General features: G+C 43.5%; 1 protein-coding gene across 4 annotated transcripts in view; it reads left to right on the top strand.

The window, feature by feature from the left end:
* Positions 1-19,356, top strand: part of LOC112556672 (sodium/potassium-transporting ATPase subunit alpha-B-like) — a 58,278-nt gene extending 38,922 nt beyond the window's left edge. For all 4 annotated transcript variants that reach the window (XM_025225881.1, XM_025225884.1, XM_025225883.1 and 1 more), the window contains 15 exons: positions 725-842; positions 3,300-3,568; positions 4,573-4,771; positions 6,142-6,253; positions 8,482-8,614; positions 9,405-9,597; positions 10,157-10,332; positions 11,938-12,074; positions 12,256-12,473; positions 13,096-13,197; positions 13,437-13,686; positions 13,928-14,102; positions 14,524-14,654; positions 15,869-15,970; positions 16,382-19,356. In XM_025225881.1, the coding sequence (XP_025081666.1) occupies positions 725-842; positions 3,300-3,568; positions 4,573-4,771; positions 6,142-6,253; positions 8,482-8,614; positions 9,405-9,597; positions 10,157-10,332; positions 11,938-12,074; positions 12,256-12,473; positions 13,096-13,197; positions 13,437-13,686; positions 13,928-14,102; positions 14,524-14,654; positions 15,869-15,970; positions 16,382-16,502 (2,436 nt within the window). In that variant the 3' untranslated portion in view covers positions 16,503-19,356. The remainder of the gene's footprint in view (positions 1-724; positions 843-3,299; positions 3,569-4,572; positions 4,772-6,141; positions 6,254-8,481; positions 8,615-9,404; positions 9,598-10,156; positions 10,333-11,937; positions 12,075-12,255; positions 12,474-13,095; positions 13,198-13,436; positions 13,687-13,927; positions 14,103-14,523; positions 14,655-15,868; positions 15,971-16,381) is intronic.
* The last annotated feature ends 208 nt before the right edge of the window (positions 19,357-19,564 follow it).

Raw genomic sequence — 19,564 nt, 5'->3', positions numbered from 1 at the left:
TTCACTTACATTTACATGTACATCAATTACAATGATTAAGAAATGTGTTAATGATGTGGCTGTACGTGAATTATTTATTTAGTATCTAGTATTTTTCTCGAAAGTGGAGAAAATCCATTGTCTGCCTGATGGCCGGTGACGGGGATGGAATTAGTGATGTCTGGGGAAGAGCTTTAATGACAGTCGTTCGCCGCCATTTTCTCCTGAACTGGAGATTATTGGTGCTGCCTTTGTTCTTGGAAAAAAATGTCTCTCCAGGAAAAATGGAACTGACAGGCGAAAACTTCCTGGAGAGAAGAAGCATGTGTCATTTCGTCTTGATGAACTTTTGCAACCTTAAAAAGGAGTTAATTTAGTTTAGTGATCACTTGGCTGTTTTTTTTTTTTATGTTTTCTTTTTTCCAGTTGCCTCGTGCGTTTTCAATACTGTGCTTCGGAAGGCACACTAAACTGAATTTATGGACGTGTTAGTCTGGAAACGAAATTTGCTTAACATTGATGAGCTTGGGATAAAATGCACACGTGTAAAGCTTGGAAATATTTTCCTACACCTGTTCGTTTACCTGTGATTGCGAATAGTTTGTGAATGCCATTGGATGAACGCTTTTTCTGTGATCACGATGGAGGTGTGGACGAGCTATCATTTATAGTGTGAGGTTGTCAGTCAAATTTGTTCGCATTCTTAGCCCGTGGACTCCAGTTGATGTATGTTTGCTTTATCCAGGTGGATAACTCTTCACTGACTGGCGAATCAGAACCTCAGTCCCGCACCGCGGAGTTCACGAACGACAACCCGCTGGAGACCCGCAACCTGGCCTTCTTCTCCACCAACGCCGTGGAAGGTGAGACATCGGACAGCAGGTGTCAAGGACGAGCTCTTTATTTTTATTTTTGGTTGTTTTTTTCCCCTAATTCACTGTTGCAAAAAAGGAAGTCATTAATGAGATTGTGCAGTAAATGGAGGTGGTGAAAAACTTGTAATGAGTTTTGAAGGCTATGTGCATATCGAGGAAACACGACGACTCCTCTGGGAGCTGCAGCCTGATGGACGGAAACCTAAATTAAAAATTTAGCGAGAAATACAACACCTGTTCAAAAAAGCACGAAAGGATATGTCATCTCTTTTTCGAAAATGCCGGTGTGAAGTCTCCTCGGTATATTTTATAGTGCTGGTCGCACAGTAAATGGTTTTAGTGGATGGAAATCAGATGGATACAATTTTATCCTGTTATGTAAGGCGTGAATCTGAGATTGAAAAAGCAGGGAAGAGTCGTGCTGAAATGAAAAATGTCGTGTTCACATGGAACTAGAATAGAAGCAAGATGGCCGACATGTTAAAAGCACCTACAGCGGCATCGAACGAAGACTGGGGATGGACGCCGCTGGAGCTGGACTGAACTTTGGCATTCAGATTTGTACACAAATGCGATTAGATTGGGCATCGTCTTAGAGACATGCGCACTCGTCTCCAAAGCTTCCTTTTTAAAGCACCCAAGCCCTGCAGTCGATGGAGATGACCCGCTCTCGGGCCCAAATTTATGGCAGCGAGCCTGACACGCTCAAGACACGACAAACATCCCCCACCCCTGTCGGTCGATAAGGCAGACTTGCAGTTCAATCATCTGTAGTCCGGAATATCCCATCGTCCCCTCAACCAGGCACGTGCAACACTCGTAATTGCACGAGCCTGCTTAAAGAATATGCTCTGTTTCCGATGTCACTTGTGTTGGGCCTTCATCTCACGTGATGGCGATAAGGGAGGGTTGGGGGAGGAGATGGACTCCGCACTATCAGTAGCGGCTTATCGTTGATAGTGTTGATGGAACATCCCACCCGGTTTTGAACACTGTGAAGGAAATGTCAAACATTTTGAGAACATGTTTGGATGTTTTGTCCGAAAGATTTGCGCATTTAGTGTTAGATGATCAGTCGCAGGTCTCAAGGGCAAGTCGATAAGTCTAGTGTGGACAGTTCACTTGCCACTCGAGCCCGGCGACTTAACACTTGTTTATTTTCAAGACTTCGCAGCCAAGTGTCACTAGACTGGGAAATAAACCCTCGAGCTTAGCATCGAGTTGCTATAGTTGAGCTAGGTCTGCCGGATAGCTGTGACAGGCCAGACCTCGCTTAACTTCAGCATGTTATCAGTTCACATATCATCTCAAATAAAACTATCCAAGCCCAGAGGTATGTCAGTTCAATACCCACGTGGCACAGCAAATCCTTCCTCTACCACTCTCCCGTTAACCAATCTGTCGAATGGATACCTGTCTACTCGATGTATCAAAGGTATGAAGGGAGAGACGACTGGCACTGCCCTCACAATAAACTGATTATTATATCCAACACCATGCTACCGACGGCGCAAAGGTTAGAGGGCAATCTCTATCTCTCTGGTGCCGCAAATGTTGGCGGTGCTTCTGTAATTTGAATTGTTTGACAGATGATCGACTCACAAAAACCTCAACAAGTTCAGTGCGAGCAGTAGAACAATGAAAATAATGGCACATAAGCTTATCTCAAGTCTGCTTTGCTGGAGAGATGGAAGAGAAGAGAGAGTGTGTGTGTGCCTCTGTGTGTTTGTGTGTATGTGTGTGTGTGTTATGTAATGTCTCTGATTACAATAATTGATCCATTAGTTCCCCGTTTTGTTCATTTTCATTTCCCAGTCAAACGAAACGAAGTTGATTGCTGCGCGTGCAATAAAACACAGCTGTCCAAAGGACATTTCCTGTTTTCAATTTGAACAGCTAATGTAGAGAGGAACATTTACACGAGCTTTCATTACTTATATAACATATCAATGGCGCACATTTATCGAAATGCTGGTGTTGTACTCATGTAACCCCCTAGTTACAATAACAACCCCCTGGTCACTATGTATTCGGCAGAGTTAAGGCAATGACAGTCTTTACGACTCATGTCATCTGCTTCTGTTTTTGCCAGACACCAGTAAGAGGAAGAGATTTATTGTTAATTTACTTTCCACGGAGGAAGAACAACAAAATACGTCTTGCCGAATATTTTTTATTTTTTAAGGATGATTATGTTTGCATTTTTACCATACTATTGTCAAGCCGAAAGCCCATGTACCTTAAAGTTTTGTGTTGAGTTGTATAAAGTTGTTATGTAACGCTTTGTATCATATTGTATCGAATTCTAGAATAGTATCGTACAGGTTTTATCATCCTCCCCAGTATCGGACTGGCATCGTGTAATATCGTATCATCTAGTTTTGTATCATCTACACATGGTTCCGCACTCTAATCGTGTCTCATGTTGGCTGCCCACAACCACAGGGACATGTCGCGGACTGGTGATCAGGACTGGTGATGACACTGTCATGGGCAGAATCGCCAACCTCGCCTCTGGCCTCGAAGTGGGCGAGACGCCGATCGCCAAAGAGATCCGCCATTTTATTCACATCATCACGGGCGTGGCCGTCTTTCTGGGAGTTTCCTTCTTTATCATCGCCTTCATCCTTGGATACTTCTGGCTCGATGCTGTCATCTTTCTTATTGGAATCATCGTTGCCAACGTACCGGAAGGACTTCTGGCCACAGTTACGGTAGGCCGCCATTACCATTTATAACGTTTCTGTGTTTGTGAGTAAATCTTTCTCTCTATATTTAACTCAGATATTTTTTTATGTATGTATGTATGCACGCGCAAATAATTTTTTACTCTTTGTGGATGTGTGTTTCAAATATTTCTGTGTGTGTGTTTTACATATTCAGCATATATATCTACATCGACTTGCTTGAATAATTTATTTTTAATAATGGTCATCAATCATTTGTCTTGGAAGGTAGCAGGGAAATTGGGGTGTTTTTCCACCCCGTCACGCACTCTCGAAATTGAGTTTATGAAACGTGGGCGTAGTAAGTAATGACTACAGGGAGTCAGACAGGGGTCTGACAGAACTCGTAAGCTCATACCACTTTCAGCAAGTCAGTGCCGACAGTTCGCATCCTGCATCTGTGCGCATGAACGGAACCTCCCCTGAGGCTGAGGACGTGTCACTGGTGTCTCGTTCATCATGGGTACAGACGTCCGGTGTGCGGCCAGCTAGCTTTGTCCTTCGTTATACACAGCCTGGCCATCTCTCAACATTATATACAACCGGTCTCTGGGCTGTCTCCGTTAATAGCTGCAGATGATGAATTTGCTGTTGTCAATAGTAGCGGGCGGCTCTCTCCAATGCATCCGTTGTACAGTCCGGTCACCTGACCAGCTGATGTCAGACGAGTGAATTGACCGATCGAGAATGTTCGCTTTTGTGTTTAAAGGGCACTCAAATTGTAAGAGAATTTTCAAGAGTTAAATGTTATATACACAAGAAAACAGAACGACAGATCACCAGGACGACAAAAGAGAACCTAAAAGAAGAAAAAATGTTTGCTTTGTATTGATTGTAAAACTGAGGGAGTGATAACCAACACGCTAGGCAGCCTATTATTCGAAAGAGGATTCTATTAATCTTTTCATCTACTCTCTCCTTTCATTTGTTTTTAATCTGTTCATATGTTATTGATTATGAAAGAGCTGGTTGTGTCTACCTGTCCACCATAGGTGTGCCTCACGCTCACCGCCAAACGCATGGCCCGCAAGAACTGTCTGGTAAAGAACCTCGAGTCTGTGGAGACACTGGGGTCCACATCAACCATCTGCTCAGACAAGACTGGCACCCTGACCCAAAACCGTATGACAGTGGCACACATGTGGTTCGATGGCCGCATCCTAGAAGCCGACACGCATGAGGACCAGTCACGTGAGTACGACTGACGGTTAAAGTGAGGTGTGAGGAGGGTAGGGTGGGCGTTCGTCACACCAGACTCGCTCCTGGTTTCATGTCTCACCAGACTATTATTTTTAAGCCTTTATACCAGATTTACTCTCAGATGATGGTTTTACACAGTGTACCGACCAGATAAGCTCATGCTAGTTCTAGCCGTTAGCAAGCATAAGCAAGTTCATTAGCTAAGAGACTACTTAGCGAAGCACTAAAGATCATTATGTCGGTTGCAGAATATTTAGTGTTTATTTGATGACGCCAGGCTAATCACTCAGCAGCCAAAGGTCATTTTAGCCTAAAAAAAAACCCTCTGGAGAGGAATCTTTTTTGTTCCGATTGGCTCATCAGGCTGTCACGTGGTGTGTTCCTGTCTGGTGCACCTGAGCGTGATCTGGGTCGTCTCATTTAGTTGCGATCGATTGTTCAGACGATCCCTGATCATTGGTCATGCGTTCATGATCAAAAGGGTTTTGTATGTTAATATGTCGTTATTTTTTAACACCCTATCTCGTTAGTTCCTTGATTAAGTCATCCGCTCCATTTTCCGTCCTCCTCTTCCTCTAAAACTTGCATCCCTTCCACCCCCTTCCTCTCTCACCCTTCTGGACTGGGTATTCTGGATTTTGTGTCTCTGGCTTTCCTGTAATCAGTATTGATTTTGACAATTCTCCTCGGCAGTAAAAAATAATAATAATTGCTCATTCTTGAAACAGGGAAGCTAAAACTTCATGGTCTGTAGTTCTCGGCATTGCACTGGAAGCCAACAATCTGTGTCAACCTGTCGGACTTGGCAAACGACCGCAGTTCTTTGTGTACGACCCTGTGCAGGAAACATCCGGGCACTAGCCACTGGCGCGTGCTTCCATCATTCTCTGGCAATTTGCTTACCCAGCAGGCAGCGCTTCCAGAGGCAGGCGCGTGCGAGGCCTCAGGGGAAATAACAACACGCCAGTCACTATCTAATTTCAAGCTTTGTCTTCGTTAATAGACAGAATAGTTTATTGTTCTTGGTTTCTCCCTTCTTTTGTTAAGTCTTCTTCTGGGATATTTTCATACTTTATTGTTTTGCCTGTAACCGCTGGGAATATATTCTGAGGTTGTGGAGTTTCTCTCCTGGCAAAGAAACCTTCGAAGGTTGTGAGAGTGGAGGCGGATGTTTGTGTGTGTGTTTGCCAGCGCGTGCATGTCCATGGGATGCATTTCAAACCGTGTGAGTGCTTATAAAATAAACAACAATCTGGCTCTAACACTTCACTCACTGTCAATTACTGCTTATTTACTTTCTAAAATACGACTTTAGGCGACAGGAAAAAGTGAAAGGGTTTTTTTCGGTTTTGTTTCAACAGATGCATCGTACGGTCGCAACGACCCCACGTGGACAGCTCTGGCACGGGTGGCCATGCTGTGCAACAGAGCTGAGTTCAAGGAAGGACAGCAAAATATACCGATACTCAAACGGTGAGCACTGTTCACTGTCAACTCTACTCAATCTCTGTTCTATTCTCTTGTCTGCTGCTCTCGTTCAGACTGACGATGACAAGAAAACAAAGGAAATAGAGTAGGCTTTTCCTTAGACGTATAATCAGAACAAGACAGATTGTGTAGACCTGTCCTTAGACAGAGTAGACAACAGAGAGTCAATAGGCTTGTTCCTAAAGGACAAGAGCACAGTAGAGACTGAGTACACTACAACACGCCTTCTCAAGACAGGACACAGGAATAAGGTTACAAGCTTTAAAAATGTTTAGGGTTTCATGGATCGTTTCCATGGCAACAGATTCTGTGTCACGTGATTTTTTTTAAGTTTCAAGCAACGGCACAATAAATTATATGAAAACAATAGCGATATCAAGCTTTAATTTTTAACTATTTCTGAGCCGTGCTGGGCATTTAGGGCACGCCTACTCGATCTCTTGTTTTCTTGTCTATGTATGGATGTCTGTTTGAGTCCACTCACTTGTTCTCCTGCATATGTCTGTACTGAAATTGTCAGATCCCTGTCTCCTTACTTCTCTCACACTGTTTCGCTTCGGTGGACATTTTTAAAGTTTAAAATTACTCGATAACCAGAGCAAAGCTCGACCACTCGCACGGTGCAGTGCTCGGCCTTTAGCCAAGTGCGAACTACGGGGTCAGAAACATGGAGCCCACTTCCCCACTCCCCCACTTCCCCACTCCCCCACTTCCCCACTCCCCTTGGTTGCGAAATCGCACGTGCCGTACTTTGTTTTCTTTGGTAAAACCAGGATGGAAATTCATAGTCAGATGTTGGTTCAACACCAAAGCACTATGAATCAACAAAATGTTTATGAGCGGCTATAAAGGTTCAAAGCTGGAATTACCGTTAAGGTTGAACTGGTCGCCTATCACCATCGCGCACACAATACATCGACAGGGAGAATTCCCTGGTTATAAAAGACTGATACATAGCCATGTCTTAGCTGGCTGCACATTTGCATATCAGCTGTGGATCCGCATTCACCGTTGCGCAGAAGGACGGGGACACAGGACAGTCTGCGCACCATAGGTTTCCAAACAGTTTTCTGATCGGCACAAGCAGTGAACGATCTTCAACCTGCGATTTAAAGAAAAAGAATAGGAAGGCTATCTCTGACAGTCCTGATATACCATGACTGTGAAGGTTCGCATACAGCAGCAGAGACAGTGTAACAGATGGGGTCCAACGTCTTCTACGTCCTCCAGAGCTCGCGCTAAGTGATTAACCCATCATCGGTGTCTCTGTCTCTGTCTGTCTGTCTGTCTGTCTGTCTGTCTGTCTGTCTGTCTGTCTGTCTGTCTCTCTTTGTATGTGTATGTGTGTATATATATCTTGCTTCCTCGTGTGCATAAATCCTGACTCCTACCTATCTTCATCTGCTTCGATTTTCTTTCTCCTCGTTTGGCTGAAAAGTCAGTGAAGGCATTTTGCGGAAGATTTTGATCAGGCAAGTGTGGAGATTAGGTCCGACCCTTAGGTCTAATGGTTTGAAGGCTGCTGGGTAGGGAGCACGTTTCCCCCTTCGCATCTTTCTTGCCAACTTCCAGAGCTCCTGTAGATGTGGTGTCCATCGTTAACCCTTTGCACGCTGGTTCCCTTTAATCTTTGCTCTTACCCTCGTCCTGGAAGCCGCACTCGAGCTGAAGACCTTCAAGGGAGATAGACATTTTAATTATTTGTGATCAGACGTTTCTGTCTGCCTCAAATCTCTATCCTCAATCTTAGTATATGTGTGTGTGTGCGCGCGCACACATTAGTTTATGGTTCTAGACGATTATTTCAGCTGCAAGTATCCATGGCAACGCCTACAGTTCGTTTAACGGTCAATGCAAGTTTTCCGGCCGGCAAGATGTGACGGTGATAAGGCGTGGCGCTGGGTGGCTCAGGGATCTGGGTGTGGGATTTTTCACAGCCCTAGTGTTCCGGCTAATCTTTTCTGACATTTCGGTATCCCCTTATCTGCTCTTTCTTTAAGCCAAATGAACTCTTTCTTTCTTCTTTCCTTCCTTCCCTACTAGCGAATCAGTTTATAAAACTTTCTCCATATTTTAGCTAAGCCCTCATATTTTTTTCTCTACTGCCAGTAACTTCACACAAAACGAACCTAAAGGAAAATTTAAATCGCAAGAAATATTTTTTTTACCTTTGATTAAGTGTCATTGTAACTGTTCTTGGTCTGTGTCCGCAGAGAGTGCAATGGCGATGCCTCCGAGTCTGCGCTACTCAAGTGTGTGGAGCTGTCCATCGGGAATGTCACTGAATTCAGGCGCCGAAATAAAAAAATCTGCGAGATTCCCTTTAACTCCACCAGCAAATATCAGGTGAGACATCACAGAACTTGCAGCAAGAGATGGTTGTTCTTGTCTCGATGAATAAATGTCAGCTTCAGTGTATCGTGCGTGGGCGAATATGGTTGACCACGAAACTTTAAAAAAAGATTTTCTCCATTAAGGTAAAAATCGCCTGATTTATAGCCAAATTGAAGGAAATTTAAAAGTACAAACTGCGCATTTTGTGGAAAGTTTTTGCATAGACGCCGGTCGCCGTGTCTCCAAAGCTGCATTAATGAGGTGGATCGTGATGGAGACAATTTACATCAGGTCGGCGGTTGGGAAATGAAAGAGAGGCTTGGGTGGTGGAATAACAGTGCCCGTTGGTGACCCCCTGTAATTTTTCTGTCCACACACCAAGAGGTTGTCGGCAGTTTGTGGCATCATTGATACAATTTGTGGCCTGGTCCTCTGGCATTGCCTTCTGGTTACCAGCGGTATAATACCATGAGAACTGCCTGCCCACATGCCACGCACGCCGGGTACTTTTCTGGACATATGGGCAGACCATCTGTCATTGCATCCCTGTGTGGTGCTATTACAAAAAGAGCATCTCTCGGTTTCCTCTGCACAAAAATCTACTCTAACCCGAAAGTTAACTTTAATCCTAACCAATCTCTAACCCAATTTATGAAGTAGCCCTGGATGCGCGCACTTTTCGGGCTAGAAAAGGAAAGTTCTTTAAAATAAAAAGAAAAGAGTTAAACTTAAAACACGTTAAAAAATCAAACATTGATTGATTTCAGGTCTCTAATCGTGGCATTCCATCTGCCCCTAACAGGTGTCGATTCATGAGACCGAGGACCCCAACGATCCCAGGTATCTGCTGGTGATGAAGGGTGCCCCTGAGCGGATCATGGACCGCTGCACGACGGTCTTGCTGCACGGCAAGGAGCAGTCCATCGATGAGGAGTTCCGCGAGGCCTTCAACACCGCCTACCTGGAGCTGGGTGGCCTCGGCGAGCGGGTCTTAGGTGAGGGTGGGATAGGCTGCATGAGACCAGCTTGGACAATGACAGAGAGGGTGTGGGTAGATGAAACTGACTCGGGTAGTTGAAGGTAGGGTACAGGTGCGTGAGACTAGATTGTTGATATAAAGGGGGAGGTGCCGGTTAGTAAGACTGTCTTGGGTAGACAAGATTAGAATACTAGTCCTTGAAACAGACGAGGGCTTGAAACGGGTGCGTAAGGTTTGTTTGACTAGGTGAGGACGTTGATCGCATTAGGGTTAGGATTAGGGTTATCAGGTGAGGTGGGAGGGCAATGCATCAGTCCTATGAGCAGTAATCGCAGAGAAAGTCAAGAGATGAAGGACGTGTGTGTGTGTGGGGGGGGAGTGCGTTAGAAGGAAGGACAACAACCTCAAACATTTTCCTTGCCGAGGTGGAGGTTGAAATAGAAGAATGTTGACATGACATGACAGATTTGACAAACATAAACACACTTTCAGCAATACCAGTTTGATTAAGACTGTCCTATTTGTCTAGCACTCAGTAAGTCGTAAGCCGCTAAAACACAACTTCGTGTGTTCAGGATTCTGTGACTACTTCTTGCCCTCGGAGCAGTTTCCTCCTGGGTTCGATTTTGATGCGGATATCCCCAACTTCCCGCTGTCCGGCCTTCGCTTTGTCGGCCTCATGTCCATGATCGACCCGCCGCGCGCTGCTGTGCCGGACGCCGTCGGCAAATGTCGCAGTGCAGGCATCAAGGTACCTCACCTGTCACCTGCCTACCTGTCTCTTCTTCTTTAATGTACAGTCTTGTGACTGATGACAATATTTTAAAGGAAGGCAGTAACAAATTGAACTGCAAAGCATTACAAATATATTTGTATTTATTCACTCCCTTGACATTGACATTATACACATTATTCACGCACATGTTTTCCTTATACAGAGCTGGGATAAATAATTATAGGACATTGTTGTCCAATAACAGGAAAGCATAAAAGATACTAAAAATAAGGGTGGCAGTAATGTTAAATAATATTACTACAGCATGAAGATGACATAAATCGGTTACATTGCTATCACAATACAAAGCTATCGCAAAAATTTGTATATACTTCCTAAGTTTTCTCAGTGCATGATTCTTATAGAGCTGAAGAGACTGTTTAACTGCATTAGAATAATTTAATTAAGTTCAGGATTTTTCTGTTTTCGTTTTTTTTTTTGAAAGTAATTCCAAATAAAAACACAGTGAACTCCATCTCCAATAGCACAAACTTTGCAATTAGCAGAGTGGCGTTGTGAGCACGAAACTGCTTAAATAGATTATCAAACTAACAGACCATGAATACCTATTGAACCACCACTGACTGATAAAAGCAAAGTCATTGTTGACACTAACGACAACAGATTTACACAAAATGCGATCAGCTTCAGAAGGTGAACATCTTTCTAAAGATGGCAAGTCTACCCCAGATTGCATGTTCCATGCTGAACAGAATTTGGTGGAACAACACGATCTGATTTGCTGGCAGGTTCAGACTCTGCAATTCTGTCACACTTCCTCTTCTATTCCACTGATGCGAGAAATAAACCCTGTAATACAGTAATACAGTAAGGAAAAGTAATACAGAAGTAAGTAAGTAATTCAGAAGGAAATTCAGACACGACCAATATGTACGCACCACCTGCTGAGCTACCAGGAACCCCTCAGCATCAGGGAGGTGGCGCGCGCTGCCCACGTGACCCAGCGCATCTTGGTCTCTAAGATCGTCTTTCAGGTTCCCTCGGAGGGTAGTAGACGCCGACTGAGACAAAAAACTAAACTAACATAAAATAATGGGCTGACTATCGATCAAGAGAAGCCTTTGGTTATGGACATGCAAGGAGAAGTTTTAGGTCCTGATGTTTACATTGCATTCAGTCTTTGTGCTTTTACTTGCACTTTTATTCTATCTTTCCTTTGTGTCCTCAATTTGAGCTATGGCAGATTGGGACTGTCATATTTACACTGCCCTGCTTTATTCATCCCTAAGTTTTTTCTCCACATAAGGAAACACAGTTTTGCTTTGCCGCCATAAGCAGTCGCGTGTGTTCTAAGGATGTGATTGTGCTTCCTGTAGTTCCTCACATGTTAAAATATAGTTTCTTCGACAGGAAGGAAGCTGTGTTCAGTCCCTTGCTGGCGCTGTATAATTAAGTCTCCCTCTCAAGCTTTTTATGGCTTCCAGAATTACAGCTGAGGTCCTTAGGCCTGATTTACAGTGCAACATGTTCTTTTTTCCACAGTCCAGTCAAGACAAACTCGTGACGAATCCCCTCATAACTATCGATTTCCTTTCACGCATATTGTCCTGCTTTTTTCAGGTGATCATGGTGACAGGTGACCATCCAATCACAGCAAAGGCCATCGCCCGTGGTGTGGGCATCATCTCGGAGGGCAGTCGCACTGTGGAGGACATCGCTGCAGAGAGGGGCATACCGGTTCAGGAAGTTGACCCAAGGTCAGCACACATCATTCTTACCCTACCCCTTACAAGCTTCTGAATTTTTAAGGAAGTTCATTGAGTCTTATTTTCTATTTTAGCCCTAAAACCCCTTTGATCCTGTATTTGACTTTTACAACTGTCGCAGGAGTTATTTTCTGTCACCTGTCACAGGCGTTGAGTTTCTCACCTGTTGCAGGGAGGCTGAGGCGGCAGTGATCCACGGCGGTGACCTGCGTGACATGACACCGGCGCAGATCGACGAGATCCTGACGAACCATTCGGAGATCGTGTTTGCGCGAACCTCCCCTCAGCAGAAGCTCATCATCGTCGAGGGCTGTCAGCGCCAGGGTCAGATTGTGGCAGTCACCGGCGATGGGGTCAACGACTCGCCCGCCTTGAAGAAAGCGGATATCGGTCAGCTGCTGGGGTGGTCTGTCGGGTAGTCCTATGGGTGGCTAGCTGTGCGTCTGTCGTTCCCCTATCTCCCTGTTGTCTCATCTCTCAGTCAAGCTAGTTGACGAACAACATCCGCATCTGTGTTGTGGTACTAACTTGTCCCATGTCTAGTCCATACCTGTGTGTCTGACTGTCTGTTTGTCTTTCGCCCTCGTTCTCTCTCCTGTATCTCTTGTCCTTTTCCTCAGTCGCACAAGTTGGATCAATATCATGGAAATAACCACGAACAAAATCCTCTCACTGGGAGGTTAACTCTTGATGATTTAGTATCTCTGAATTAATCATTTGCCCGATAATTCACTAGAGAAATCCAAACTCCCGTTTTTCCTCCCAGCCTCTTCTTTTTTTCCCCCTCGGCATTGCGACTCCGCGTGTGTGAAGCGATAAAGCTAAATCCTTTCATTAGAAAAAAACTGCTTTCATGCAAGTCTTGTGCTGTGAAGTAGCAGAAAAAGCCGCGATGATTTGTCAATATTAATTAATTTTGCGATTGCTTCCTCTAGTCCCTCTCCCCAGACTGGAAGAAAAACACACCAAACAGCAGGCGCATTGTAACCACAATGATATTTTTCTGACACAGGTGTGGCCATGGGCATCGCAGGAAGTGATGTCAGCAAGCAGGCGGCGGATATGATTCTACTGGACGACAACTTCGCTTCCATAGTAACAGGCGTTGAGGAAGGTAAGAAATCGCTTTTTCACCTCGGTTAAGACTTTCTAATTATTCGTGACTACTAAAAACGTTTTACATGATTGATGTTAGAAGAGCAGAAGGCAAGAAGAGAGGTTTCCTATTGAAAAAGACTCGAGGTGAAGTGTTAGGCAGACATGACAGACTGAATACTGTGGCTGGAGCGTGTGACATTGCAGTGTCTGTGTGTGTGTGTGACCTTTAGTCACGTGACATTGTCGATGTTGCAGGTCGTTTGATCTTTGACAACCTAAAGAAATCCATCGCCTACACCTTGACCTCCAACATCCCGGAGATCTCGCCGTTCTTGATGTTCATCCTGGCTGACATCCCCTTGCCGCTTGGGGTCATCACCATCCTGTGCATCGACCTGGGAACCGACATGGTGCCTGCTATCTCCCTCGCCTACGAACAGGCAGAGAACGACATCATGAAGCGACAACCGCGCAACCCCTACAAGGACAAGCTGGTCAACGAAAGGCACGAACACCTTTTCTTCCTTCTTCTCTCATCTTAATTAAAGATCTTAGCAGAGTACAATCTTTTCTAAAGATTGGGGAAAGCTCATCTTAAGATAATGTTCCCCCCAAGCCTGGGTTAAAATATATCCCTTTCGTTCTCGAGGGCAGCATCGTCATGCACAGACAGAAGTTAACATCTCAGACATCAGGGTTGTACATGGATGTGTTTACATCATTAATTGCTCCACTGTGTGTGGCAGGCTCATCTCCATGGCCTATGGTCAGATCGGGATGATCCAGGCGTCGGCTGGGTTCTTCACCTACTTTGTCATCATGGGCGAGAGCGGATTCTTCTACGACCGCCTCTTCGGGCTGCGCAAGGCCTGGGATTCTCGGGGCATCAACGATCTGCCGGACTCCTACGGACAGGAGTGGGTAAGCACAGAAGGCACAGCCAAGATGGTGGGTGGGAGGATCTTGTATCAGTAAGCACAGAAGGCACAGCCAAGATGGCGGGTGGGTGGATCTCATATCAGTAAGTCTGCAAGAGGGGTAACAACTCCTGCAGCAAATTTCCATGGCTTGCCGTGTAGTGGTCTCTATCTCTCTCATTCACATTGCACAAATTATCCTGTTTAGTCCTATAGTAAGTAGCCAACAGATTTAGAACAAATAGCATACTATGTATGTTGCGCTAAGTATTCTTCATACCTGAAACAAAATATTCTTTATTAGTTACGCTTAACAGGCTTCATACTGGACACTAAGCATCCTGCGTTCATCACACAAAGGTTTGCATGTGAAACACTAAGAAACCCGCGAGACACTAAACATTTAGCGTCTGTTTGTATTTCAGACTTATTCTCAGAGGAAGAAGCTGGAGTATACATGTCACACCGCCTTCTTCGTCTCCATCGTCATCGTGCAGTGGGCCGACCTCATCATCTGCAAGACTCGACGACTGTCACTCTTCCAGCAAGGGATGAAGTGAGGACATCGACTGAACATTTCTCATTCCTAATGTATTCTGCAGCAGTGGTCGTGCTTGCTCAAGCGTGTCTTTTAAATGTCTTATGTATGCTTATAAAGGGAAAAAGTTTGTCTACTACTTACTTTACTACTATAGGTGCTTTTCAGTAACATGGTTCATCGGTCCTCATGTTGGTAGTTATGAAGGAGGTAGAGGAGAAAGAGAGAGAAGGTGGTAAAAATATTAAGGAGAGTGGATTATGGAAATCAGAATAGACAGTGAGGGAATAAAATCGAAGGTGCAAGCCTGTCAATGTATGGGAACATCGGTGTAGTCTTGACACAGCTGCAGACTTTCACTGCCAGAGAGATGAGAGGAAAAAGTGATGAAAAGGAAAGATAAATGGACTGGGCATGCAAAGGAGTGGAGGGAAGAAAAACAAATAAAATTGAAGAGAAAGGCGGAGAGCTAAGTGATCGATCGGTCATCATGGGGTGGAGGAGGAAATAGTGGCAGATAATCTACCGACAGAACTAACAACCAAAGGGAGACAAACACCCACAGACAGAGCTAGAAAGCGGGACAGTTCCAGCCCAGTGTATGGTGGTATTAGGGCTGGAAGAATAAATAATCTAGTTTTATTGGAGGGGAAGCTAGTTAGACAAAGACTTGTAGATATTGTGCGCATTTTGTACAAATAATCTGTACATTTCGAATCAAAGTTTTCCATACATCCAAACTAATTTATTACGGGGTCTGTGGCAATCTGTGTGGTACTTCCCACCAACAGCTAAGGGGCTATTTATGGCTCCCTGAGTCGGCAATGGCTGGGACGAAAAACAGGGTGATAAAGGCGAGTAGACCCAAGAGGTCTTTAGATAAGCTCATGAGTTTTCAATCTGTGTCTGGTTAATCATTCACTTCTTATAACCCACCCTGAACCCACCCCATAGTTATCTAGATTTTAGTTCTGATTCTGTAAGTTTAAAAAACTTCAGAAACTTCGGTGGCTTCTGTCCGTATTGATAATGTTTTACCCTTGTAATGTACAATGGGTACAGTTGTATTCATGTCAACTTGGTGGGTCTACAGTCTTGCTGCTTCCAACGGTACCTGAGTAACCGGTGTTTTCACTCGTACTACCCAGTCTCCCCTACCAAATATGTAAATTACAATCTGCATGCTGCGGTGTAGAAAGTGGAGCATGTGTACTCGTGTACTTTTGTTGCAGAAATCATCGCCTGACCTTTGGCCTGTTCTTTGAGACGGCGTTGGCCGCATTTATGTGCTACTGTCCAGGACTGGACAAGGGTCTTCGTATGCAGCCACTGAGGTACAGCTCTTAGCGGAAAACTCTCTCAAATACATATACATTTCAGTATGAAGAAGTGAGTGTGTGTGAGAGAGAGAGAAGATATCCGAAATAAACTCTTCATTTAACATACCTGGTTATTAACAAATACAGATAAAATACAGAAAAGTGAAGATGAAGATTTAAAAGGCGGGCTAGTCACACAGCTAGTATCAGGGACGTGGCACCTTATTGCAGGACCTGATGCTTTTTCGTGATGTAGCCTTAGTTGCTGTCTTGCCCGTTCTCTCACCTTTCACAATATAACCTTACTCCAGATGACTTCGTACATCAGAAATTTATTTGTGTCTATTTGTCTGCCTTTGAACAAATGCTTAATAGTAAACTCCTTTGCACATAATAACAGTTAATCAATGGTTTGCCTGACTTCAGAGCCTCGTGGTGGTTCACGGCCATACCCTTCAGCCTGGCCATCTTTGTGTACGACGAGTGCCGGAAGCTTATACTACGTCGAAACCCTGGAGGCTTCGTGGAGCGGGAGACTTACTACTAGCCGCTTAATGCCTCGCATTCCATCCACAAACAGCAGCAGAGCTTAACAACGGACAGGTTAACAAACACAATGAAAAGCAAACCCAAGTAACAAATATTCAGCAAGCTGAAGGAAGCGGACGCACCTCCCTGACAGCGCCCCTAGAAACAGCGCGTGGGCACACCAAGGGAAAACAGCGCCAAGGGTCGGGGTAAATGTCGGGGTAAATTTTAATACAAGAAAAAAAATTATATATTTTCATGTACATAGACTGCATTCATACCTAGGTGTATTAGATAAATGTGTACATGCATACATATTTTGGTCATTCGCATCCAGTCACTCATCAGTTCCGACAGTTTCTCCAGTGTACCAAAGCTTTAGTTGACAGAGTTATTCAAGTATATACACAAAAAAAATCCGTTTCAGGACAGTTGAACATTAAAAGGAATGGCGCAGTTAAAATAATTGTTATTTCGAACAGAATTACAGTTTTGTTACATGGGCGACCAACTCAAGCTTGGTGGTTCAAAGTGAATGGTTAATGTGATATTAATTAGTGATAAAACATGAAATACTATGTGTGTAGTGCAGTTCTCACTGTGTTTTGACAGCCATGGACGGACTGTAGCTATTAGAGGTTACAAAGGAAGGTGAATCACCTTTTCATAACCTCGTCAAGCGACACAGTTGTGTGTTTGGGTCACGAGTTAGCCGGCATGTCCCCATCATCGTCATCGTCATCGTCATCATCAACGTCAGAAATCGTTATCTTCAATAGCTTCACATTTATATACATAGATTAGCAGTAAGAGGATGTTTATCTCGAATTAAAGTTTGTGTTCTTCGTCATTGTCACCAGCATCCCGAGAAAACCATTTTTAAAGACATGATGTAGATGGCATTGAGTGAAAGATGGTGTCAGTTTGATTTACTCATTTATTAGCGAGGTTTTGATACTGTTGTCTTCACTTATTTTTGGCTGTTGCTTTTTTTACGATTATGGTTTTGTTAATATGTTGTCGGCTTATTTCGCATAGGAAAAAAAAACAGATGTGGTCCAGTCGAGGATAGCGTGCAAAGCAGCGCCATCCAATCACCACATATTTTCCTATTTTAATAGGATCTCTTTTACAGTACATTTTAAATTGTAAAATTATGACAGCGAGGTATACTGATTGTGTTTCGTATGTAAATATTTGGATTGTGAACGTATGTCCCAAAAGGTGTTTACATCATTTAGAATATTGTGTTTAGAGCAGTTCCTTATCACGATCATCAGTTAAAAGTTTTTATTTCGATCTCCTTCAGCGCATGCGTGTCACAAACATCAGAGATTACTCCAGGTGATATGGCTGACTTCATCGTAATGACATCTTCATTCAAGAATTTCACTTTCAGTTATTGTAAATCATATCAAAAATATTAGTTGGTACGATATAAAAGTGTCTGGAATCATAGTTATCACTTCATTCGCCATTCATTGCATCTCATTTAGGGACTGGTTAGAAGGATATTTGCTCATGCAATGATTTGTGTTTGAATTTATTTCCGTGTAGAATCTCAGAAATATTAGCTGTTACTGTATTAAAATTTTTAAACTTGTACTAATGCGTGTATCGTTGTAGAAAAATGTATTACCTTTTGTGAAAATTTTAGTGATCTGTAAATTTTGCAGTCGTGAGCCTCTCAAACTAATTAGTCGAAATCGTTCTTCTAGTGACTAACGATATTCGATCTCTTTTGAACTCTTTACCTTTCTTTACTTTTGTTTGTCTGTCTGTGGCTGTCTGTGTCTGTCTGTCACAGGTTTCGTTGAACTATCTTGCGTAGTCATTATACATCAGTTGATGTTTGCCTTTCAGCCTCACTTGTGCTCTATGCACTGTAGAGTCCGTCACACATGATATGTGACTGTGATGACATGTTGATGTTTGACTGAGGATAGTCACTATCTAGACTGTTGTTTCCATTCTGTGTCAAAACTGCTCGTCCCTCATTTTATTTATATGTGTAGCGGCTCCGTTAGTTTTCTCTGCGGGTTGACCGTTATTTATTATGTATTTTTTTATTTTCTTAACGGAGTAAATAGACCTATGTTGACAAACTTTTTCTCACTCTCTATCTCTGTAGGCCTTTGCTCGGTAGTCCCTGTGTTTTCTTAGACATTAGCAGGCGAAAATGGAAGTTTGTATTATGACTGTTGTTTCTCCCTAGAAAAAGTATCAAACGATTTGTTTAAAAACATTGCAGCTTCGTCTACTGTGTTCAGCTTTCAAAAGTATCTTCCAATAACATGTTGCAGTGCAGATTTTTTTAATCCAGTCGGTTATTTTTATTTTAGTTTTGGCTCAAAATCTGTTTTGTTTAATTTTATGTGAGATACTATAGCATTATGGACAGTAATTATATAAACAGTTTATTTTCTTGTGAAGTATTTCGTGTTGTATTTTGTAGTACATTACTCGTGTCAGAAATACATGGCTGGAGAAAAAAAATGCATCATGCGATGGTTGCCCTCAGATAAAGATCCTCACTCTAAAGATGTTATCCTTAGCAATTTGCCTTTAGACCGACCAGCGATCACGTGACCGTGTTCGGGTGGACGCCAGCCTGGAGGGAGACTTATTCAGGGACAAAGGTCATGGTGGCGTGCGAGATGTTGCACTCTTCACCGCAGTGTACTCTCCTACCTACGGGACATGAACGGGACGCTGGTGCAGATTTTTTTGTAACCCACGTGTTTTTGCAGACATTTACAGAGTCTAGTTATTTACTGTCCTGTCTACTGAAGAGAGGGGAAAATGCAGACATCTGAAAACAGTGAGATGTAAAGATGTTTATCTGATGGTGGAAGATTAAAATTTGGACTTTGTGTTTTTGTTACACTAATGTATTTTGTGATTGACATTTGCGTGCTCGGTCCCACACCACACAGACAAGTCAATCCACCTACGCCGCCCTGTCTACTGTAATTATCAATAAGAAGGAAAATCAATACAGCAACAACCAATATAAATGTGTAAACTAGCAAAGAAGCCTCATGACCTTTCCTCAATTATTTACGCAAACAGTTTCAGCGT

The sequence above is a fragment of the Pomacea canaliculata genome, linkage group LG2, assembly GCF_003073045.1.
Source record: "Pomacea canaliculata isolate SZHN2017 linkage group LG2, ASM307304v1, whole genome shotgun sequence".
NCBI lineage: Eukaryota > Metazoa > Mollusca > Gastropoda > Architaenioglossa > Ampullariidae > Pomacea > Pomacea canaliculata.
This window is presented reverse-complemented; position numbering and strand designations above follow the sequence as displayed.